General features: G+C 49.8%; 1 protein-coding gene across 13 annotated transcripts in view; it reads right to left on the bottom strand.

Moving 5' to 3' along the window:
• Nucleotides 1-2941: 2941 nt before the first annotated feature.
• Nucleotides 2942-26046, bottom strand: part of SCRIB (scribble planar cell polarity protein) — a gene marked incomplete in the record, with an annotated part of 447609 nt that continues 424504 nt past the window's right edge. For 10 of the 13 annotated variants that reach the window (XM_029592272.1, XM_029592264.1, XM_029592273.1 and 7 more), the window contains 5 exon segments: nt 2942-3347; nt 10808-10859; nt 12099-12173; nt 13023-13060; nt 24451-24590. In XM_029592272.1, coding sequence (XP_029448132.1) covers nt 3202-3347; nt 10808-10859; nt 12099-12173; nt 13023-13060; nt 24451-24590 — 451 coding nt within the window. 13 annotated transcript variants of the gene reach the window in all.

Raw genomic sequence — 26046 nt, 5'->3', positions numbered from 1 at the left:
TAAACACTATAGCCATGCTCCATGTGCACTTTTAACCTATGCAGCTGTTCCTTTTAGTTTCTTCCTAAATTCCTCACTTTTTAACGTTGAATGCTACCACAGTAATTTTACTTAATGTTCTTCCTCTGGTTGATTACATCAAATTTGGTTGCATTATGAGGGAGTGCTGAGAGCAGAGCAGACCCATCACCATTCAGGATGACCCGGACCCACAAGCAGATGTCTCTCCAGCGACACTTGTTCTGCAGATAGTGACGCATGACACATTCAGACTCTCTTCTGAGGAAGAGGAGTAGGGAGCGATCTTTGCTAGTGTTGCCATACCCCACTGTAATAGTAAAGAGGTCTTTACACAAGGCATAAAATGTAAAGGAAACTTTATTGTTCCAGAACCACAAAATAGACTTCTTTGGTTGTAGAAATGTCACTAGTTACAGTCTAATTTCCCCAGAGTTTCCTCCCAAAGGAGAAACAACCCTGATCCATCCCACCCCCACCCCCCAAATCCTTTGCAGGAAGAGAAAAAGCCCCAAGGAGAAGCTGGCTGTAATAATCAGCACATGATCGCTAGCTTGTCACTCAAGGCGCCGAAGGGAGAAGGGAAATCAACTTATTCCATGGAACCAGGCCCTGATTTTGTGTATTTTCTGAGCTGCACTCCAGTTAAAAATCAAAGCACTAAAATTAGTAGATCAAAACTAAACAAAATATAATCATAAAATCAAACTATTTATTTTACTCAACACCTCCCTCTGGCAGTTATCAGGTCACAGTCCTATCCCCTCCCCCCCCCACCCCCTTTCAATTAAGAGACATAAAATGTGGTACAAATCCAGGTAAAATGAGGAGTCTACCTTCAGAGTGAAGACAGAGACACGAGGAACAAGAATCCAGTCTTTCAGGAAATATACATGCAAGACGCAGCCCTGGGATAGGAAAGGAGAGAACTGGGCAACTGAGGAGAGAGGGGACAGACATCGCCGGCAGACTGAGGGCGGGCTCAGGACATGGAGGGGGACAAGACTGCTAGCAAATAAAGGGCACGGAGGGGGGTGGGGGGGGAGAGACACCTCTGGCAGACTGGGGGTGCGGAGGAACGAGACTGCAGGTAGGCAGACACTGCGAAAAGATGCAACGCCACCAGCAGACTGAGGCACTCGTGCATGGGGGGGGAAAGCAAAGGTGGCAGGAAGGAAGAGCCTGCCGGGCCCGGTGACAGTGTGCTTTAGTGAGAGACACGCCGACAGGTTTTGGGAGGACGGGAGAGGTGTCCGACTGACAGCAGTTAGCAATGGTGAGAGAGGGGCACTCGCATGCGCTCATACATAAATACACCCAGAGCATTCAGGCACACATAAATACACCCATCTGCTCGCTCACAAGTAGAGTACAGATGTACACCACCCACCCATCCACACAACCAAACATAAATACACACCCACGCAAGAAAGGAAGGCCAAACCTCAGCAAGGAACCCAGCCACACTTCCACACGTATGGCCCACAGGAGGGTACACGTGCTGGGAGGAGAGTGAAGATTTGTTCCCAGCCTCCTCCTATGAATATCCCCCCCTCACTGCCAGCACTCAGCCAGCAAAGCAAGAAATCCAAGGAAGATGTGAATGTTAAGTACCACCAGCGTGACTTTCCAAGGTCTCTCTCCTGATCCTCCCAAGTGGAAAAACGGTTCCAGCTTGGTCTATTAACTTCAAACTCCTCTTAACAGCAATGGATTCCCAGGACAGGCTATACAATCCCTCACACAAGATGCCAAATCCAAATTTCATCCATGCAAACAATCTGAATACTTTCCCCCAACACAGCAGAACCTCCCCTCACTCTATCAGGCCTGGAAGACAGCTGGAGCTCCCCTTGAGGAAGCAGCCCCAGTACCGGGCCTGGAGACAACATACAAGCCGACTCGGGGTACATATCGAGTAAGAATAGATCACAAAAGACCTGTCGTGGCACAGCAATGCATGGAACAATGGCGGTCTGTATACATACATAAAAATAAAGCAGCCTGGAAAATGATTTGCTGAGTAAGGAATGAATTCTTCTGGGATTCAACCATCCGGGCCCAACGTTACCAGCACCGAACTGTCACTGCCCCATGCCCATGGACATCTTTCTCTTCCACTGTACTTATGGCAGGAGACAATTTAAATATTGGCATTTGGCAAATTGTCGGAAATTGTTTCTAGGAGCTTCTGGGTTTTAATCTGAGTCCTTGCCATACTGAAACTAAGCATTCAAAACAGATCTGAAATTGTAGAAGGAAGCTCATGCTGAACGCATGCAGCAGCTTTTCCCCAGGCTGAGCAATGTTAGGCGGGGGGATCCAGGTTTGATGGCCGGGCTGTCGTCCTCCTCCTCCTCGGGCTGGGGCTGGGGGGGTGGGGGAATCCCAGTCAGCACACAAGGTAGCAACCAGCGTCGCTGCCGCAGCCAGGCCCCAGAGAAAGAAGTGGTGAACGAAGGCTCGCGGCAGACAGGCTCCGACAGAGCCGGAAACCCAAGGAGGCGCGAGTAAACTGCTAGTGCCCCCCTCCTCCTCGAAAGTAAAATAATACCCCCAACCCCCATCGGCCGAGGCCCAGCGAGAGTCCAGTCCAGAGAGCGATGCGTCGCGTAGGATATTCGGAGCACACGGGTTTCAGGAAGGAAAAGGCAAGCGCTGGGTTGCCACCTCTCGCATTCAGTCACTCACACGCGCACTATTTACAGTCCCAGGACTTCAACCGCCTGCCATTGGTGCGAGACTTGATAAAAAACAAACAAACATTTGAATTCCGGCGCCCTTTCCTTCCGGGTGACGATGGAGCCACACTACCCTCCCCCCCCTCCCGCACCCCCCTCTCCACAGCGAGCGGCTGCAGAGCTCCAGCACCGCCCAGTTCTGCCAGCGCCTCCGGCCCTCCCCCCCCCCTCCCGTTTTCCACTGGGGGGAAAAATCCGCGTCACCACCTCATGCATAAAACTTTTTTTTTTTTTTTTTCTCTTTTTTAAAAAGGAGCAGCATTCTCGACTCCGTGTCTCTTAAACGCTAGCCCATGGGTCAGGCGGCTGCAGCGAGCACTGTCCGAGGAGTTGCTGGTCCCACCCCCCCAGGTTATTCTGCAGTGGGGGGATTTTTACAGTTCCAGGCTGGTGGTGGTGCAGGGCATGTGCGCAGCCCCCGCCCTCTCGGCTGTCAGGCACGTTAGGTGGGCGCAGCAGCCTCCAGGGTCCGCCGTGTCTGCCCAAGCTTCCTCTTGCTGCTGTACAGAGAGATTTCTTCAAACGCCGAGACGTTCTCCGCTGATCCTCCCCCTTCCACCTCACCATCCTCCTCCTGCGTCGGGGGAACTGAGAGAGAGCGAGAGAGAGAGGGGGATTAATGGCAGGCTGGCACCAGGGTGCTGGGTTAGTACATCACACTGGCAATTAATTGGCAATGCAGTGACAGAAGCGGGCTGGGAGAGGGAACAAGCTCGACGTCCCCCCTCCATTCCTCTCACATGGAGCAGGGGGGGATTTCAGATCAGCCCTCTCCAGCCTCGCCGTGATCCCCAGAGCGTGGGACACCAGTGCCAGCACAGGCGAAGCATTCATTTCTCATGCCCTGCTCCATATTGGATGGTGACCGACGTGATTTGAGGCCATAAACATGCAACTTCATACAGCTGGGAGCATTTGCCAGATTTAAGGGTACATTCCTAGTGAAACCAGCTGTCTCACCCATCTTCTCCCCTCTCCAAATGACGACCAGCGGCCACTGAAAAGCCGGGGCCATCAATGGCTGGAGCACCTTGGTAACATTTTAATCCCCTCCCCCCTCCTAAGATAAAACGTGAGTCAGGGTTCACTGGGAACTAAAGGAAGGGGCAACAAGCTCTGATCCCACGAGTGTACCGCACAATCTGGGCCATGCGCCGTGCACTACACACAACCCGTCATGATGCAGAGGAGCCTACCCGGAGTTCCAAGCTGCTCATCAGAGGGCTCAGTCTAGAGCAGAACGAGACAGGGGGAAAAGCCTCAAAAGAAGAAACAGTCCTGTATCTACAGGAGAGGGGTGCGACAATGCAAGGATCTTGTCCACCCCCCCCCCCCCCCTCAGGAGTGACACACCGGCAGGGACACCGCAAGGACCTCGCTCCTACGGGAGAGCCGCGCCGGGACACCACGAAGACCTCGCTCCTACGGGAGAGCCGCGCTGGGACATCGCAAGGACCTCGCTCCTACAGGAGAGCCACACCGAGACACCACGAGGACCTCGCTCCTACAGGAGAGCCACACCGAGACACCACGAGGACCTTGCTCCTACGGGAGAGCCGCACCGGGACACCACGAGGACCTCGCTCCTACGGGAGAGCCGCGTCGGGACACTGCAGGGACCTCGCTCCTACGGGAGAGCCGCGTTGGGACACCGCAGGGACCTCGCTCCTACGGGAGAGCCGCGTCGGGACATCACAGGGACCTCGCTCCTACAGGAGAGCCGCGTTGGGACATCACAGGGACCTTGCTCCTACAGGAGAGCCGCACCGGGACACCACAGGGACCTCGTTCCTACAGGAGAGCCGCGCCGGGACACCGCAGGGACCTCGCTCCTACGGGAGAGCCGTGCCAGGACACCGCAGGGACCTTGCTCCTACGGAGAGCCGCGCCGGGACACCGTAGGGACCTCGCTCCTACGGGAGAGCCGCACTGGGACACCATGAGGACCTCGCTCCTATGGGAGAGCCGCGTCGGGACACCGCAGGGACCTCGCTCCTACGGGAGAGCCGCGCCAGGACACCGCAGGGACCTCGCTCCTACGGGAGAGCCGCGTCGGGACACCATGAGGACCTCGCTCCTATGGGAGAGCCACGTCGGGACACCGCGAGGACCTCGCTCCTACGGGAGAGCCGCGTCGAGACATCACAGGGACCTCGCTCCTACGGGAGAGTCATGTCGGGACACCACAGGGACCTCGCTCCTACGGGAGAGTCATGTCGGGACACCGAAGGGACCTCTCTCCTACGGGAGAGCCACGTCAGGACACCGCGAGGACCTTGCTCCTACAGGAGAGCCGCGTCGGGTCACCGCAGGGACCTCGCTCCTATGGGAGAGCCGCGCCGGGACCTCGCTCCTATGGGAGAGCCATGTCGGGACACTAAAAGGTACCTTATTCATATAGGAAAGATGCACTAGGATTCTACAGTGATCTCTTTTCTATAGGCCAGACATGCTAGGATACAAGGGTATCCTCACTCCTACAGAAGAATGTGCCAGGACACTAGCTACCTTGTTCCTACAGGAGAGACAGGTCAGGATGTTACAGTGACCTCTTTCCTACAGGATAGACATAAGAAAATTTGTTCTTACCTGCTAATTTTTGTTCCTGTAGTACCACAATTCAGTCCAGACTCCTGGGTTTTATACCCCTGCCAGCAGATGGAGACAGATAAAGTTTTACTGAAACTGCTATATTACAGTGTGCCACCTGCAGTCCCCTCAATATGGAACTGTATCCAAGCCAAGATGCCAAAGCCAAACAACTAATTTTAACAGCACACCCAGATACCCACGAACAAGTGGGTGGTGACACAATGAAATAAACTTGGGAAAAGTGAAAACAGCATAGTATCCTGCTAACAACTCTGCAATAAGTCAGACATACCTATGAAACGAGCAGACAAATCTCCCCCATATACCATGGGTGGGTGTCTGGACTGATCGGTGGTACTACAGGAATGAAAATTAGCAGGTAAGAACCAAAAGTTTCCTTTCCCTGCATGTACCCAGATCAGTCCAGACTCCTGGGTTGTACCTCATCCCAATAAACTGGGTGAGATCTGGAGAGTCCCACTCGCAGAACACTCATCAAAATCGGCCACAGTTGGAGCCCTGACATCCAACCAATAGTATCTGGCAAAAGCGTGCAGCAACTTCCACAACACTGCCCTGCAGATCTCCTGCAGTGACACCTGCTGGGCCTCAGTCCAAGAAGCTGCCTGCAAACCCTCAACCCCTAGAAATATTTGCCGAATTGATTGCCTGCTTTAGCCAACACGTAATTGCAGCTTTGGAAGCTTGACGCCAATTCCTTGGGCCAATCCAGAAAACGAAAAGGTGATCTGACGTGCGAAATTCATTCATGACCTTCAGATATCGTAACAATATCTGGCAGATGTCCAAAAGCCTCAGTTCCTTTGCATGAGGGGCTGAGAAATCCAGATGCGGAAAGGCCAGTAGTTCCACAGTCTAATTAATGTGAAACCTGGACGCTACCTTTGGCAACACCCCTGCCTCCGAAATCTGCAAAAACTGATCCCGGCAGGATACGCCTGTAGCTCCAAAATCCTCCTAGCTGAACAAATGGCCACCAGAAAAACCACCTTAAGCGTTAAGTCCTTCAAAGTCGCTCTCCTCAGCGATTCAAACGGAGCGGTACATAATGCCGAAAGCACCAAATTCAGATACCAAGACAGATGCTGCTTCCTCACTGGCGGCAGAAAGTTCTTTGCCCCACGAAGAAAACATACAACATCCGGATGCGTGGACAGGGGATAACCTTGTACTTTACCATGGAGAGAGCTGAGGGCTGCTACATGCACCTCAGAGAATTAAAAGCCAAACCTTTTGCCAACTCTCTTGCAGAAAGGTCAAATTATGCAACACCGTAGGCTTGCAATGCCTGCACTTCTCGACCCATACACCAGGACTCGAAGACCTTCCAGACCCACACATAAGATAGAGACGTGGAAGTCCATCTGGCCTGCAGCAAGGTAGTAATAACCGCTTCAGGATAAACCAACGCCGTCAGTTGCCTCCTCTCAAAAGCCAGGCTGCAAGACAGATGGAGAAGCCTCTTTCTTCGACCACCGGCCATGCGCCATCTGATCCTGGCACATAGCTCACCAGCTTGAGAGACTGGCAGCGGTAGTAACCACCACCCAATCCGGAACGTCCAGTGACACTCCCCATTCCAGAATGGTCCGAAGTAGCCAGCAGGAGAGACTGTTCCTGCCTTCCCCCTCTAACGGAAGAGGAATATGAAATTTTCCTGACAAAGGGATTCCATAGGGAGAGAAAAGCCCTCTGGAGAGGTTGCATATGTGCAAAAGCCAAGGGACTGACTCCAAGGTTGAAGCCATGGAACCCAGGACCTGCAAATAGTCCCAAACCCTGGGCGTTGAAAGCCCCAGCAGGAGACTAATCTGTCCCTGAAGCTTCCGCATCCTGTCCTCCGTGAGGAATACTCTCCCCTCCCTCTTGTCGAACCATCCCCCTAAATACTCCAGGAACTGAGAGGGAATGAATTGGCTCTTTGGAATATTCACCACCCACCAGCCTAATGACTGCAACCGGTCCAGCACCTTCTGCAAAGACCACCGACAGAAAGCCTCTAACTTTGTCCTGATGAGCCAATCGTCCAGATATGGATACCCTAGCACTCCTTCCCTTCTTAACGCCACCACCGCTACCTTGGTGAATGTTCGCAGCGTCATTGCTAGTCCAAAGAGAAGGGGGCTTCAAACTGAAAATGTTCCCCAAGAATCATGAACCGCAGAAACCTTTGATGGTCCAGCCTGATGGCTATGTGCAGATAAGCCTCTGTCAGATCTAGAGATACCAAGTACTCTCCTCCACGCACTGTCACAATGACTGACCTTAAGGTTTTCATGCAAAACCGCAGAACTCTGAGGGTCGAATTTACTTTCTTTAAATCCCAAATGGGCCTGAGTAACCCTTCCTTCTTTGGTACGACGAAACAGATGAAATACCTCCCTGTTCTCTGTTCCCCTAAGGGAAGTAGCACTATGGCTCCCAGAAGCTTCAAATAATCTATTTCTTGGATTGCCAACTACTTTGCAAGCGGACCACAAGGGGAAAAGACCAAGGCATCCCTGATGGGATGAGCAAAATCTAAAGTGTAGCCATCTTTTACCACCTCGAGGACCCACTGGTCCCTGGTAATCTTGACCCACTCCTCAAAAAAAAAAGCGATAAACGCCTGCTGACAGCTGGAACCGAAGAGGGGGCCAGCCTCTCGTCACTGCAAAGGCGTTGTCCTTCTAGAACTGGTACTAGAATTGTCCTAGGCAGGCCTTCGGCCCACTTGAAAGGACTGCCCCTAGGACAAAGCCCTAGCATAAAATGCTGCTGTGAATCCCCAGAACTTTTGGACTGATGAATCCTTCTGTTGTCTTTAAACCTAGCCCGCACAGGCACCAACTTTCTACCCCGAGGCTTGTCCTCCAGCAACTTGTGCACCTTAGATTCACCCAGATGCTTCATTATCTTTTCCAAGTCTTCTCCAAACAACTTTCATGTAAAGGGAAGTGCCCCAAGCTGCAACTTGGACCAAACATCCGCTGACCAATTCCGCAACCATACAGACACCTACCGGACACTACCAACATCATAACCCATGGCGAGGTCCTGATTAGATCATAAAAGGCATCGGCTCCATATGCCACTGCTGCTTCCAGATGATCCGCCTGCTGCACTTCCACTTCTCCTTCAGGATATGACTCTTGCAACTGCTGGACCCACTAGAGACATGCCCTCTGCACCAGACTGCTGCACACCGCAGCCTTGATGGCTAGAGGGGAAACCTCAAAAAGCCTCTTGAGATGGAGCTCCAACTTTAGATCCTGCACATCCCTCAATGCGGCAGAGTCTGCTTCTGGAATAGTAGTTTTCTTGGTGACTGCCAACACCAAGCCATCCAATTTGGGCAGAGACAACAACTCCAAGGTGTCCTCCGGTAGAGGATAGAGCTTTGCCATAGGTCTTCCGACTTGCAGACTGGACTCAGCAATATCTCACTCCGTGACCACCAACTTCTTCACAGACTTGTGAAAGCAAAATGCTTTGACCGGCTCTCTCAGGCCATCCAAAACTGGTTCTGCATCCTCCAAGTCAGACTCCTCCTGCAGCACCTTGATTCCAAGCTCCTGGAGAACCAGTGGAATCAGCGGCCAAAGCTCCTCGCTGCGAAAAAGGCGAACCACCTTGGAATCAGCGCCTTCAGCCACAGGCACCTCCTGCGGATCTTGGGTCAAGTCTGGCACATCCTGCAGTGGACTCTCTCCAGGGACCACCCCAGAGGCCTCCTGCAGATGCTCCAAATCATCTGTATCACACTACGGATCACCAGAGCCAAGACACGCTGAACTCCCTCAGCACACTCTCTTTTAGGAGGATTAGATTTTGTTCATGCTTTGATGTTGAGGCTGTGAATCACCATGACCCCCCCCCCCCCCCAATGCTTTCCTAGTCAGAAAGGCCTTGTGCATCAGGAGAACAAACTCAGAAGAAGAAACCTGAGTGTCATCGGAATCCTAATCCTGAGTGGATCCATCATCTGTAAGCCCCAAATCCATAGGGAAATCTTCTCCTTCTAAATCATCCTGATCCATCCCAGGATCCATAGTACCTGGCAACAGGCATGGTGGGGGCTCAGACTCCCCCAAAACCAAAGCCATGTGGCAGCATCCAAAATGGCAGTCATCCCCCTGCACTGGAGAGAGAAGCTCCGGGAGACGTTCTGGTGCGGTGCGCCGAAGATGCAGTACAAGCACGAGGGGAGGGCCCTGCCAATGCGACTTCCCCATCAGCAGCACACCCGGCGCATAGATTGATGACCGAGTCGTGAACGTGATCCGAGGCAGGCATTTGGCTTGGAACGCACATTTAGAGACTGAAGCTGCACCTCTAGTCTCAGCACTGCCGAACTAGTGACGCTGGGAGACCTGCCCGGTGCACTGCATCACCTGTATCCCCGATCTAAGAAGTGAACAGCGACAGAGAAATAAAACAAATCATCACCTCATTTTTATTTCTTTAGTTTTTAAAACTTTACCAGCAAAAAAGAGAAGAGAAAGAAATAAAATACTTCCCTGTGTCCTTGGTGGAGCAGACAGGATTGTGTAAGCTGAGGGATCTGGACCACCAGATGTCAGCCACATCTAACTGCAGTGAGCTAAGGAAGGGTCAGCGACTCCCTGCTCGTCCGCCTCGACCAGGGAGGATAGCCCCCACCAGGTCTCAGGCCAGGGAGGATAGCCCCCACCAGGTCTCAGACCAGGGAGGATAGCCCCCACCAGGTCTCAGACCAGGGAGGATAGCCCCCACCAGGTCTCAGACCAGGGAGGATAGCCCCCACCAGGTCTCAGACCAGGGAGGATAGCCCCCACCAGGTCTCAGACCAGGGAGGATAGCCCCCACCAGGTCTCAGACCAGGGAGGATAGCCCCCACCAGGACCTTACACTCCCTGGGAGGCTCCCTCTGAGACCTTCTAAATCTTCTGCTTGCTTTATTGTACTCTAACTGCAGGTTTTTCACTATCTGCCATCTGCTGGAGACAGAGCAATACTGAGGGACATCAGGTGGCACACTGTTACATAGGAGTGTCAATAAAACTGTCTGTCTCCATCTGGACTGACCTGGGTACGCACAGAGAAGCTGGGATACAAGGCAGCCCTGGCTCTTACAGAAGACACTACAGCGATCTCGCTCCCCTTCTTACATGAATTGGTGCTTATTCTCGAGGCAGTGGAGGCGTGTGAGGGACGAGTGTGGTTTCCGGGACAGAGTGGTGCACGGTCGGGATCCCTGGAGTAGCAGCGCACAGATACCGGGGCTCTCTGGCACGCCTGGAATGTCAGGAGCACCCAGGAAACCTATCATTTATTATTTAAATATCAATTCCCACCACCTATGAAGAAGCTCAAGTGGGTTACAATAAACCAACACCATCCAATGCATAAACTTATCATCTTTAGTGCCTGCTGTGGCTAGGGCCATTCCCAGGGTTACCCGCATTCAGACTCACCTGAGCTGTTAGTGTCATCCATGTACTTCACATGCTGTCCTACATCAGGAGACTGGAAGAGAGAGAGAAAGAGACAACATGAGAACCAAAGCATGGCGCGCCCAGGACCTGGAGCAGGGTCTGCAGCGGGCGGGTCTCGGCTTATAACTCAGCTTGTGGGTCCACCACATCCAGGCAGGCAGGAAGGGGGATTGTGCTTGCTCTACATCTCCCTCCTCCCAAATTAAACGACCTTTAATTTTGTGATAGGGCCCAAAGATTTGGAAATCTCTGCTGGAGATCTTACTAAAGGCTATTGGAGACTTACCTGTTTAAGCAGGCTTTTCATTTAGAGGTAAATCTACCGACAACTGGTGATGGGAAGGAACTGTTAATGTGCGTTTTATTAGTCTGAATGTATTTTATGATTGTTCGTTATTTAATGATGTAATCCGCCTGGCATGAATGCTTCATTATAGGCAGAATACAGGCCTTTTAAAATAAATAAATCACAGCTACTCTGTGTGCTGCCTCCATGGTCTTTACTAAAGGTGAGAGATCACCAAGACCAGAGGAGACAGTAAACCAGGGAATGAGAGGGATGGCCACATCTCCATGGAGTCCTATGTACACCACGACTGGTCGAGCCACGATCAGACCTGGGGGCAAGAGGTCTGCAGTAGAAAGGGCCGAGCACTGCAGTCTAATCTGCTGTGACCGACGGACACGCAGAGTCCATACCGATGGCCAATTCTGCTTCACTCAGACCAGTAAAAGAGCAGATCCCCCACTCCAGACAGCTCCGTCAAGATTCACGGGCGCCTCTGAATCCCTCCCACACAGACAGGCAGCGGGGACTGCGAGCATTCACGGACACTGGACGGGAGACACCACGGAACAGCAGGAACATGCAAGGTAAGGTCAAGTCCAGGGAGCCCCCTTGGCACAAGCGAGCGAGCCCATGCTAGCAGTTTTCCATAGCAGTGACCCAAGCACAGCTCTGTGGCGTTACTGGGCTGAGCCACAGCTTCGTTTCCGTACCCTGGCATGGAAGAGAGAGAAACTGACTGGCGGGTCCCCTGCAGCTGGAAGAGCATCTGCTTCCCAGGCTGATTATTCACCCCCCAGCATCCCAATCACAGGAACACCTCTCGCCACTTCTCAAGCTCCCCCCCAACCAGTAAGAAAGACAGAACCCCTCTTCCCCCACCACTGGCTCCATCCCATGATCCCGAAGGGGGGGAGGGGGCTGCAGGATGCTCTCCGATTACAGGACAGAGGGACGAGGGCGACAGGCACATGCAGGTGGTACCTGGATATCGTAAACGGGTTTGGAAGAAGGAATAGCAGCAAACTCTCTGTAGTCAAACTTCTTTTCAGACATGGACTTGAAGGGGCAGCAAATAAAACAAAAAGAAGGTAGAGATAGAGAGAGTGTGAGACGGAGCCCGAGGCAGCAGGAAGGCCGCACCCCAGCACCTGGACCGGAGAGCTCGGGCCTAGTGGTTAGAGGAATGGGCTGGGTTCACATCCCCCCTTCTCCCGCTGACACAGCCGGAAATCTCGGGCAGGTCTATCTCCTGTTGCCTCAGGTGCCCAACTTAAGATTATAAACTCTTTGGGGTAAGGGACTTAATGTGGCTGAATCCTAGTAATGCTGTGGGCAGCCTCGAACGCTATTTGGAAAGCCAAACTATTACAATTCACAGGAGAGGCCCAAATACACAGGAGAGGCCCAAATACACAGGAGAGGCCCAAATACACGTGTGAGCGGGCACTGCGGCCATGGGACACGTCTGCGCACGTGACAGTGAACATTTTCCCCCCTCAGGGCGACAGAGCCCCGCGTGAGACACTTCTGCGAGAGCGCCGCTGAAAGCTCTCCCTCCGCGTCACGGAATCGAGCGCGGGACGCTTCCCCGCGTTTGCACCGCACGCTCTCTCCCCCCTCCGTGACGGAGAACCCAAGCACGAGACCTTACGGCCCATGCCCGGGGCGGGGCCTGAGAGAGGACTGCTGCCCTGTCGCGGGCAGAGCGTGACGAGGAGGCACCTCCCAGCTGCTATCCCCGTGGAGGGAGACCGTCCTGCCAGCCCACTTCCCAGCAAGTACAGCTGGGCGAGGACAGACAGAGGAAGCCCAGCTGCAGGCGATGGAAGGGAGATTTATAGACTGAGATACGGAGCAGCCATCTCTCTCACACACACACTCACACATATACACAAGATTTCTTACCAGCCTTCCGGGGGAGGTCACGCTCCGGGGGCTGTAATCTGAAATGGGAAGAGAGCAGTGTGGGTCATCACCACCCCCAAAACTCAATGAAAACATTCCTACAAATGCCGGTTCCTGAGGAAAAGAGGAAATGGGTGAACACTGCACGAGGCCACGTTCCCCTTCTGATGACTACTAACCAATAGCAGGGCAGCTTTCAAAATGCACAATGACATCACAATATTCTGCAGCAGAAATTTCAGCGTGACTGGAAAAATGGACGCGATTTTACAGAACAAAGTTACTTCCCCTGTGACAGGGGTTCTCTGAGGGCAGTCACACAACCGGGGCCGAACCGGGCGGCTTCCTCCGCAGCTTTCTAGGAGATTTCTCAGTTCCCCTGGACTCGTGCTGCAGTTCCTGCGCGGCCACGTGCCGGCAGAATTGCCTCTGCCCTGTCTTTAAAAGCTCATGAAGGCGAGCAAAGGTTGGGTTTGTGCGACGAGCTCGGAGAACACCTATTACAGGGCAAGCACTTTTTGATTTCTCTCTGAGGAAACGCGCTTCAAGCATCCCACAATTGGGTTAGAATTCGCTCTCGGGTTAGTTTTTGGTTCAAGATCAAAAAGGACCCGAGGAGGACTGGAGCTGGGCTGAGGAACACCGAGCTCATCGCTGCTGCCGTCATGTCAGGGAATCAGAGGCCTGAACCAACACATGGCAGCCTTGCATCTCTCTTCGGCCCTCGAAGGTTAAACCTGCTTGGAAATAAGCGAAGGTTCTGCAATCTGCCATCTAGTTACACAGAGTCCTCTCTGATACAGCGATCCCACTCTTATATAGGGAAAAAAAAGACACAGACGGTGACGGCGTTTTGTGACCTGAAGTGGGGAAGGGCTCCTTCATCTTTCCTGGCTTGGGGCCTGAGAAAAAAAAAACTGTGGGTAAGAATGAGTGCACGGTTTCCCCCTTAATCAGACACCACTGCATATAACGGAGGTGCCAGCGCGGGCAGGTTTAGGAAGAGGATATGGCACTTCCGTACGCACGCGTTACTCCTCGGTGAATTCTGAGCAAAAAACATTTAAAGTTCTGCAAAAGCCTGCAAACTTTATATATTGCTGAAAATAACACAAGAAATGAATTTCAAATGTAATCCAGAAAGAAGTTATTAGCTAAAGACGCGGAGTTGTAAAGAATTTGAGCAGAACTCGCCGGAAACTCCCTGCTCCCCTGGCCGGTCTCCTTTCCCTTTGCCCTCTCAGGCCCCCCCATCACACACAACTCTTTTGGGTTACCGCACCCCAAACTCATGACTCTGCACTTTTCAGCACTGAATCCCAGCTGCCAAACCCTTTTTCTTGCTGACAGATTCTGCGTTGCTTGAGCTCTGAAATCCTCTCTTACAGCTGTTTTGAACGTAATCTTTTGCTAGCCAGAAGCAGTGGTTCTCCGAGGGCTTCTTCAGTGAATACCGAACAGAAGGATACTTGTTTGGCATTTCTGCTTCTCCAGCCTCTCTCTCTCCGCACATTGATCCTCGCCTTTCAACGTTACGGTACCACCTCTGGCTTTCCTCAGGGAGCGACAAGCACCGATGGATGCACGGAGACCTTCTGTGCTGGGTCAAGTTGTAGAAAGGATCACCCCATACTAAGCTTCATCACGACAGAGCGGTGCTTCACGTGCATGCAGAGTCCAGCCCGGGGTGCTGACACAGTAAATGACAGCAGACAAAGACAAAATGGCTGACCCAGTCTTCCAAGAGAAATGTTCAGGGTTATAGCTGCCGCTCTCTTAAGCTGCCACGTTACCTCGGTGCTTCATTTATATCCTCATGCCTCTAGGGATCCTCTGTGTTTATCCTACACTCTCTTGAATTTATCGCCTGTTTTGTCTTTACCACCTTCTCCAAGAGGGCATTTCCAGAAAAAATGTTTCCTTGTGGTGTCCCCGATCCATACTCCTGCTCCAACCCCCCAAGGTTTCATGTCATGTCCCCCAGATCTACAGCCTCCTTTCCATTGGGAAAGGATTTTCCTTTTGCATTTTTAATACTGTCCAGATGCCATGGCCCCCTGTCTCTCCTCCTCTCTATGGTATACGTATTCAGGTCCTCACGTCACCTCTCCTAAATCTTCTGGTGTACACCCCACACCATTTTGGGTGCCTCTCTCTGGACTGCCTGCGTCCTCTCTCTGTCCCTTTTGAGATACAGTCTCCAAACCTGACCACGGTACTCCAGGCGAGGCCTCAGCAAGAACCTGTCCAGGGGCATCGCCACCTCCGTTTTCCTGCTGGTCACCTCGTCACATTCTTTTGCTACTTTCAGATCAAAGGAAAATTGGTTCTTACCTGCTAATTTTCATTCCTGTAGTACCACAGATCAGTCCAGACCAGTGGGTTATTCATCCCTTCCAGCAGATGGAGACAGAGAAAGTTTCACAGACAATGAACATAACCCAGGGTACCACCTGCAGTCCCTCAGTACTGACCTGGACCCAAGCCAAGATGACAGGAAGAACCATAAATTTCTAAGCAAACTCGCTCCCCTCCAATGAGCCAAAAGGTGAAGTTGCCCAAAAAGACAATAGAAAACTCATTTCCCAAATTTAAAATAAGCCATCAGCATTTAAAAACCTCCAACAACTTGCACTAAATACAAAGCAACAGTACGATCAGCGGACTCTCTCCCCCCAGTAAATGGGCAGGTCTCTGGACAGATCTGGGGTACTACAGGAATGAAAATTAGCAAGCAAGAACCAATTTTCCTTTCCCTGTACGCACCCGGATCAGCCCAGATCTCCAGGGATGTACCAGAGCTCCCCTTAACTCGGGTGGGACCTGGAGAGCTCTGCTCATAGAACACTCTCACCAAAGCACATGGAAGCCGAGCCCCAACATCAGAAGATTTGCTGAAATCCAAATAAACCACATCTAGTGCATGCCCCAATCTAATTCTCTAGTCACCCAATGTTTGACACAGTTTTCCTATGGTAAAGTCATGCTGCCTCAGGTCCAGAAATCCACTGGACTGTAGATAGTTCACTACTTTGTCCTTCTGCAGAATCTCCATTAGTTTTCCATTCACCGAGAGAGAGTTAACTGGCCTGTAGTTACCAACCTCTCTGTTACCATCCGCAGCCACCTGCTCCAATCCTGCAACACCACTCCTGTTATCAAGGATCTATTGAATGGGCCCTTCCATGGACCTGCCACAACTTCTCTGAGCGCCCTCAGTATCCTGGGATGCATCTCAAACAGCCCCAAGGCTTTCTCTACTTTTGGTTTTGCTAGCTCCACGCAAACACACACTCCCTTAAATGGTGTGGTATCCTACCCCACTCTCATGAGCCCTTCCATAGTGAAATAGGAAATGACAGCAGATAAAGATCAAATGGTTTATCGAGTCTGCGCAGTAAGCTACTTAAGGGGTAACTGCCGCTCCTTCCAGGTTACCTCCATGCAGACATTTCACACCTAAAGTAAACATGGCTTACCCAATTTCTTCATTGTCAACCTCTAGGGATCCACGGTGTTTATCCCACGCCCCTTTGAATTCCTTTACTGTTTTGGTCTTCACCACCTCTTCTGGGAGGGCATTCCAGGCATCCACTGTCCTTCTCCGTGAAGAAATATTTCCTGACGTTGGTTCTGAGTCATCCTCCCTGGAGTTTCATTTTGTGACCCCTAGCTGTAATGGTCTCCTTTCTTTTTTTTTTTTTTTTTTGGTTTGAAATGTTTTATTGCTTAATAGTGTAACATTACAAATGCCCAGTCTGCATAGAAATGCACAACTGAATAGTGCAACAATACAAATGTCAATTCTGCATAGAAATGCACAACTTAAGAGTGCAACAGTACAGATGTCAATTCTGCATAGAAATGCACAACCCAATAGTGTAACATTACAAATGTCAATTCTGCATAGAAACGCACAACGTAAGAGTGCAACATTATAAATGTCAATTCCGTATAGAAATGCACAACTCAGCATGTACTTGAAGAAAGTAATAAACAGCACAATAAAGAGTGAGCATAAAACAACAAATGCCTTGTCAAATGCCAATCAACTCACTTATGCACGGTATCAAAAATGAACACTGTAAGACATCAACAGGTACCTATAGTGCATAGATTCAAGATTCAATTCCCTCTTCCCTCCCCCCTCCCTCTCTGTTTAACATGAGTGTTATATAGTATACTAAAATGAAAGCGCATAGGATGAAGGAAAAACGGCCTTTCCTATCCATTACCAAATCCGGGGCCTGGCTGGCCTTTGGAGTCTCTTCCCTCGCTCATGGCACCGAGGTGCCCACTAATGAGTCCTGGTTTCGTTTCCAAAGAGAAAACAGTCTCCAAGTACGCCTGAAGGGGATCTCAGTGTGCCGGAGGTAAGCTGTGATTTCAGCCAGTCGATAGATTTGCTCCACTTTGTGTTGAATATCCGACAGCGAGGGGAGTCGGGATGATCTCCATCGCCTTGCAATTTCAATCCTGGCTGCTGTACAAATAAAGTTAACCATGGTATTGGTGTGTTCCCTTCCTTGATGTAAAGGGAATCCCAGTAGGGCTTGTTGAGGAAGGACTGAAATGGGAGAATGATATAATTGGGTCAACCAGGCTTCCAGTTGTAACCATAGAGGGCGAATTTGTTTACAATCCCACCACATGTGAAAGAAACTACCCTTTGTCTGACATCCCCTCCAACAACTATTGGAAAAGGAAGGATACATGTGATGTAGCCTCTCTGGAGAATAATGCCAGCGAAATACCATTTTCCAACAGTTTTCAATAATATGTGAGGCTATAAGTCCCTTTCCCATTCTGGAAAAAAGATCTTCCCAAGCACCCTGGGAAAAGGTTCTATGTAGATCAGTTTCCCAAGCCTGGATATAGGTGGGTGTTTGATAGCGGTCCTTCCCCAAAAATACATAAACATTTGAAAGCAATTTTGTGGTTTGGTGAGAATTTAAACATAAACGTTCAAAATCAGATTGCCCTTTTGCAAAGTGTATGGATAAATGGTGGGAATGAGCAAAGTGGCGCAACTGTAAATACAAATACACATCAGATTGGCCTAAGCCAAATTTCTGCTGTAGTTCCGGAAAACCGATCATATGTTGTGCCTCCCATAACTGTCCCCAATTGCAAATACCCTTCTTTTCCCATTCCTTAAATGCTGAATTTTCAAAGCCTGGAGTAAATAATGAGTTAGCATATAAATAAGTGCTAGAATAATATTCTTGGGTCCCCACCAACTGGGATTTCCTGGTATCCCACAGCTGCAGAGATAACAGTAGAGAAGGTGGCAAGACCTTCCAAGGGTGTGCAGTCCAGGTTTTTTTCGGTTGCCATAATAGACTATGCAGTGGAACATGAGCCAACAACTGTTGGCTGAACACTACCCACGGTTTCTGCAGGGCAGGCCTATGCCACTCTATTAAGGTCTTTAACCTGGCTGCCAAATAATATTGCTCTAGATGAGGTACACTCAGGCCCCCCTGTATTTTGGATCGGTACAAAGTCTTGCAAGCAATTCTAGAGCTCCGACCTCCCCATATATAAGATAACAAGCGTTTCTGCCATTTAGCAAGCCTGGGGCTTGGAATGGCTAAGGGAAGCGTCTGAAATAAATACAGAAATTTAGGTAAAATGGACATCTTCACAGCAGCTATTCTCCCAAACCAGGATATCCGATAACGGTTCCATTCCTCTAAATCTCTCGTAATCTGAGCCCACAGTCTGTCATAGTTAAGAAGGACCATATCTTGCGTGACACTGAGATAGACCCCCAAGTATTTAATATATGATTTTGCCCAGCGAAAACGGTATTTCTCCCTTAACGATTGTTCCAAAGCAGTGGAGATATTGATATTAAGTAGTTCAGATTTGTCCCAATTTATGCGGAAACCCGAGACTTTACCAAAGGCCTCCAAAGCCTGAGAGACCAGCGGGAGAGATCTCTCTGGTTCTGTAACCAACAGCAAAATATCATCTGCAAAGAGAGATAATTTGGTCTCAAAGGCCCCCTCCCTTATTCCCTTAATCTCCGGGTTATTCCGGATGTTATTGGCTAGAGGTTCGAGAAAAATAGCAAATAACATTGGTTCCCCTCTGTACTGCAAAAGTGGACGAATAGCCCCCATTTACCTTTATGCACGCTAAAGGATGTTGATACAGCTGATGTAGCCATTGAAGAAAGTTAGTGCCAAAATTTAAGCGTTGCAGAAGTGCAAATAAGTAAGGCCAATGAACTACATCAAAAGCCTTTTCAGCATCTACCGAGAGGGCCACCGCTGGCATCTTATTTTGCTGGACCCACCAAATCATATCCACGATTTTATGCACATTGTCACTAGCTTGTCTACCCGGTATAAACCCAGCTTGGTCTGGATGAATAATATGGGCCAAAAACCCATTCAGCCTGTTAGCCAATACTTTTGCCAAAATCTTCAAATCAATATTAATAAGGGAGATTGGCCTATAAGAGCTACAGGCTGTGGGATCCCTGCCTGGTTTGGCCAAAATCGTAATACCGGCTGTATTAGCCGTAGGAGAAAGTGAATTACCTTCCTTTAAGGCTTTAAAAAACTTAGCCAAGACAGGAGCCAACAAAGAAGCAAATTGTTTATAAAATCGCCCTGTATAGCCATCTATACCTGGGGATTTGCCGGGTTTTAATTCTTGAATAACTTTCCGGATTTCTAATTCTGAAATATCTTTATCCAAGATAAGCCTCTGGGAGGGATCTAAAGATTTCAAATCTGAATTGTCCAGATAACTATCGATCCCCTCCTGTGATATTGTTGCATTAGCAGAATATAATTCAGCAAAATATTGCTGAAAACGCTGTCTAATTTCTTTACCGTCCACAAGCATAGATCCATCTGAGTTTTTAATTTTTACAATAGACGCTTGGTCCTGTTTACGCTTCAATTTGTGCGCCAACAACTTCCCTGCCTTGTTGCCTCCCTCAAAGTACTTTTGTTGAAGCCTTTCTAACTGATACGCTATGGCTGCATTGTCAATAGCGGATATTTTAGAGCGGACCTCCTCAATAGCGCGAAGTGAGTCCCTTCGAGTAGGATGGAATTTGTGATGTTTCTCCAATGCTATTAACTGCTGTACTAATTGTAATCGCTCACGAGCTCTTTTCCGTTTTACATAAGAAGCACGAGCTATAATTGTACCCCTGAGTGTCACTTTTAAACATTCCCAGATTGTCCCCGCTGTGACTTCTCCCGTATCATTAAGCGATAAGTATTCCTGAATATCGTTTTCCAACTGAGTCACAAACTGGGGATCATTGAGAAGGGAATCATTTAGTTTCCAAAATCGTATCCCTCTATCATAATCCTGGAGGTGCAAAGTAAACCAAACAGGAGCATGATCTGACCACACCATAGCCTCAATCTCGACCTCGGTTATCCTAGGGAGTATACTCCTACTGCCCAGGAACATATCAATCCTTGAATAACTATTATGTGGAGTGGAATAAAAGGTATAATTCCTGGATCTAGGAAAACGTGTGCGCCATACATCCACTAATCCCATTCCTTTAATTAAATGTTTAAGGGCTTGTCGAGCCGCCTTAGGGTCCGAGCTAGTCCCAGAAGAGGTATCTTTACTGGGATCCAATGTAAGATTAAAATCCCCTCCAATAATTACAGAGCCTTCTATTTTAGGTAACAGAGAGCTGCTCATTAGATTAAAGAAGTCAGCCTTATGGTCAGTAGGCCCATACACCGAGATCAAAGAGAGAGTTTCCCCGCCCAGCAATACTTTCAACAGTACAAACCTGCCCGAGGCATCTACAAACTGGTCTTTAAATTCAAAATGCGTATCCTTATGTATAAGAATGCCGGTACCCGCATATTTTGCAGTGGGAGTGGCTGCGGCCCAGTATTGATAGGGAAATTTAGGGTGCCGCATTAACCCCAAGTATCGTTTCCGCAAATGCGTTTCTTGGAGAAAAACCACATCCGCTCTAATGCGATCCAGCTCTTTGAACAATAAGCGACGCTTACCCGGGCTGTTAAGCCCTTTGACATTAAGAGAATAAAATTTAAGCGTCGCCATGGGAACAGGAACCCCCCTTCTGTTTGCTGTAGTCGGCGCCTGAAAACCCTTCCAGGCGCCAAACGCTGCGCCCCATCCATAGTAACCCCTGCATGTTAAACAAGAACAATCCCCACCCCATCCCCCCTCCCCCCTCCTTCTCCTTCTGTGAACCCTGAAGCACAAACCCTGTGCTTCGATTAATCATGGAGGAAGTCTGCCGTCGCTCCTCATGACCCCTGTCGGGTAATGTATGCAACAATCACCGCCAAGGTTACTCTGAGGACTGTCAGACCGGGGCAATCGGCAAGCATACTTAGTAGAAATACTCAGTCATTCCGGTAGGTCGTCCTGAGGCTCCTTTTCGGGATTCCTCTGAAGCCTCTTGCGTCCCTTCATGGCCCGCTGCCAGCGGGGTTGAGCCTGAAGCGTGGTTACGATGCGCGCCAGGGCGGCTCCTGCTCCTTTTTGCGCCTGCGGAACTTCCACGGTAATTCCCATCTCTTTCAGGATCCCACAGGCTTCCATTACTGTGTTTGCCTTATGTGTTGTGCCCTGGAACTGAAACGATAAGCCTCCCGGGTAGAGCCACCTGTATCTAATATTGGCCTCTACAAGCTTTGCGGTGATGCAGCGAAATTCCTGGCGCTTCTTTAAAGTAGCTGAGGATAAATCCGCAAAAATAGCAATTTCATGCCCCTCCCAGGTCCAGGAACGCTGACGCCTGGAGATACGATATATCTGTTCTTTAAGAGCGAAAGAGTGGAAGCACACCACAATGTCTCTAGCTCTATTGCCTATCCTGGGGCCCAGAGTCCGATGGGCCCTGTCAATGAGGATGGTAGGAGAGGCGGCATCTGACTCAATCCCAGGAGATTCCAACAAAAATGTAGCTATTTTCTCCACCACATTAACACAGTCCTTATATTCTTCCGATTCCGGTACCCCTCTTATCCGGAGGTTGCTTCTCCGACTGCGGTTTTCCAGATCTTCTACCTTATCCGTTAGGGCTATGCATGTGGCTGAGAGATCCTGAAAGCTGGTTTGCATCTGCAGCCAGCCCTCCCGCTGTGTGTCCAGCCTGCACTCTGCCTCATCCACTCTCCTGCCGAGCTCAGCAGTCTCCGCTTTCATCCCAGCAATTAGTGAGGTAATCTCAGCTTTATACCCCTTGATATCTTGCCTGATTTCGATGAACCAGCTTCTAAGTTCTTCTCTGGTTGGGAATTCAGGTGCAGGGGCAGGCAGATCCATCGCGTCCTCCTCTCCCTCCATGCTGTCAGCACTCTGCTCCTCCGGCGCCATTTTGTGGGTCCCTGCCTCAGAATCACTGCCGCCTCTCACAAAGGAAAACTTTTTTAGATCCGCTGCCTTTCTTTTTGCAGCCATACCGCCAGCCTCAGGACTCCTTCCCCTCTCTGAATCGAGTGTTTGCCGGCGAAAACGAGCGGTTTTTGCTTTTTTTTTTAACGCGCTGAAACCCGCGGGGCTCACGGAGCACTGAAATTACACTGCTCCCATGAGGGGTGACGTCACTTCCTCTTAATGGTCTCCTTTCAAACGGAAAAAGTTCAAAGTTCGTGCATCATTAAAACCTTTCAGGTATCTGAAGGTCTGTATCCTATCTCCCCTGCACCTCCTCTCTTCCAGGGTGTGCATATTCAGGTCCTTCAATCTCTCCTTATAAGTCTTCCTATATAGACCCCACAGACCCTGTTTTTGTCACCCTTCTCTGGACCGCCTCCGTCCGGTCTCTGTCTCCAGAACTGAACACAGTTCTCCAGGTGAGGCCTCATCAAGGTCTTCACCACCTCCATTTTCCTTCTGCTAATTCCTCTCTCTATGCAGCCCAGCATTCTTCTGACTTCCACTACCGCCTTGTCACATTGCTTCTTCACCTTCAGATGGCCAGACACTATCTGACAAGTCTGGGCAGCTCCTGAAACCACTGCTCTTCTTCTCGGCCGTTTTGGAAAAAAATAGCAAGCATGAACTGAAAACGAGAAATGACCCGGCCAAAAGAAATACAATCAAGAGAAGAAAAGGGGACACTGATGCATGGCCAGCAGAAGCCACAAAAAAAAAAACCCAACACAAAACAACAGGCAGAACAAAAATAAAAACAACTTAACACATGTACAGTAAAATTCTAGCTAGAGAGTAGTCAGATGTAAAATATCTAAGGCATATATTAAAGAGGAATATATATAGTAATTTCACTCCCTTTAGTGATGGAGGGCCACCGCGCTTGGTAGTGCTCTAAGTAGAAATAGTCTGAGTTCTAGGTACATCCTGTAGTTTCCTATGGGGAAAGTGGTCTTCCCCGAGGGCTGCAGCTGGTCACACAACTGGCTGATCTCATCCTGACAGTGCTGAAGTGGAGAGCTCCTTTCAAAGCTGCATGTGCAGCCACTCACCTGCACATGCCTCAGTCCTGCCTTGGTTTATTTATTCTGTTCGACATGGTTTTCTCCTCAGAGTGGCTTGCTATATATATATATATATATATATATATAGCCAGGGACCTATACAGGGGCAAGATCCTCATCAAGCCAATAATTAAGCCCCTGGAGGCCAGGATCCCACCTCCTGACTCTCACAGGAGTTACATTTCCAGCCCTGGTGGTCCAGTGCTGGCCCAGAGTCCCCGTAGGCTCCGTACCCATCAGCTGCTAGCTAGGGTGGGGTCCTTGCCTCTGGGGGCATGATTTTTGGCTTGATGGGGAGTGGTTGGGGGCAGGGCCTAGGACAGCCTTATAAAAGGATTAATGTTTTTGGTTTACTATGGCAGCCTCCAGGGGCACCATGGGTTGGGACAGCAGATCTAGAGAGACCAGAGAGATTTTTTTACCGTCGTCGGGGAAACTGGCTCAGGGCCCTTGGCCCCTTTAAGCGATGATGGCAGCTTCACAGTCCCAAAGCTGTCATCACCTGTGCTTTGGAGGCCATTTACCACTGGAAAAAATACCACGGGAGTCATGAAGTGGCAGGGCCAATTAGCACCATTTTAGGACATCCGCGGTATCGCTCCCTCTGGGGAAAAAAATACTGTGGCCTAGTGAAAGAGCTCCAGACTTGCTCAAGGTTCCAAGGAGCATAAATAAGAGACTTCACCGATTCTCCGTCTGCTGCTCTAACTACTATTTTATCTGTTATTCATCATTTATATTCTGCCAATCCAAGGCAAGAATTTGGAGCACAACACTAGGCTACTCTTCCACTCTACATTGCAACAGGAGTCAAAAAGGGCCATTAAGGAGACCTCTTTTGATGACATGCTCCTTTTCTCCATATCCAGGACACCAGCTCTTAGGAGGAACCCTTCTTTCAAAGTCCCGGGTCAGAGGGAGCAGCCGCCTCCTGCCCCTCTTCCTAGCTGCGGACTTACCTTCCAGAGGTGTTGGCGATGGAGTAGGGGCAGGGGAGGGGGACTCTGCCAGCTGATCCAGTGTACTGCGTTTCCTCCCCTCTTTAGACTTCGCAATCACCATCTGCGCCTTCAGAGCATCCTGCTCCAGAGACTTCATCCTGCCACGAGAAGAGGGGGGGCAGAGGTTACCCAAAGCCAGGGTAAACCGTGTACACATTACCTCTATAATGTCCCACAATGCTATGTGCGGTGTCTGTGAGACCATGACCCACCCCTTGGAGATAATTAACTGAGTCATCAGCAAGACGATAGTTGTCACGTTAATGAAGGAACCTGCCTTCTTCTTCCCATCCTTTGCTGATATCCACAGTTGAGACCAAAAATAGTACACTCTATGGCAATAATTATTAAAGTTTAAGAGTGTCAGGAACATATTTGCAGATGTTTATGAGATCACGCCCATTCCATGGTGACATGTGATGTTTGTGAGGTCACGCCCATGTGATGATGGTACGTGGTGGTGTTTGTGAGGTCACGCCCATGTGATGATGGTATGTGGTGGTGTTTGTGAGGTCACGCCCATGTGATGATGGTATGTGGTGGTGTTTGTGAGGTCACACCTATCTCAGCTCACATCATGCCTCCTACAATCATATTTGCAACTGTATGTGAGATCGCACACATTTCATAGTGACATCCGCAGGTTTAATCAAAACTTTGTTTCATGGTGACATTTAGATGTTTTGGAAGGCACATCCATTCCACAATAATACGTGAAATCATAGCCACCCCAGGTATAATATAGGAGAATCGATTCCTTCCTGCTAATTTTCTTTCCTGAAGTATCACAGATCAGTCCAGACAAGTGGGTTTATTCATCCCTACCAGCAGATGGAGGCAGAGAACAAAACTTTGAGGCAAGGCTACATAACCGAGTGTGCCACCTGCAGTCCCTCAGTATTGACCTGTACCCAAGCAAAGATGTCTACCTTAACAAACCCCAATAAACCTGGGGCGAACAGACTTAAAGGTTGGAGCCCCCTGAAAACTAGGCCCTCTTAACCTAACAGAACACACATCACAAACTATGTACACTTCTTATTACTCTGAATATATCACATATCAGCTCAGCAACATCTAGAAGTGAGGAAGTCTTTCAAAAGACGGGGACGGGTCTCTGGACTGATCCATAGTACTTCAGGAATGAAAATTAGCAGGTAAGAACCAATTTTCCTTTCCTATTCATACCCCAGATCAGTCCAGAAAAGTGGGATGTACCCAAGCCCCTCTCTATTCTGGGTGGGAACTCGAAAGACCCACGTGCAACACACGTTCCCCAAAAGACACCTCCTCGGCGCCCGCACATCCAAGCAGTAACGTTTGGTAAAAGCGAAGAGAAGACCATGTCGCCGCACAACAAATCTCCTGTGGAGAAAGCAGTTAATACTCCACCCATGAGGTTGCCTGTGCCCTGTGGAATGCACTCTCACCCCCTCCAGCACAGACCGGCCCTTACAGATGTAAGCAGAGGCTGAAAGAGACAATAGCTATCATGCAATAGTGCTCTTGGAAGCCTTATTTCCCTTCTTAGTGCCACTGCACAGGACAGATAGA

The sequence above is a fragment of the Rhinatrema bivittatum genome, chromosome 2 (genome assembly GCF_901001135.1).
Source record: "Rhinatrema bivittatum chromosome 2, aRhiBiv1.1, whole genome shotgun sequence".
Lineage (NCBI taxonomy): Eukaryota > Metazoa > Chordata > Amphibia > Gymnophiona > Rhinatrematidae > Rhinatrema > Rhinatrema bivittatum.
This window is presented reverse-complemented; position numbering and strand designations above follow the sequence as displayed.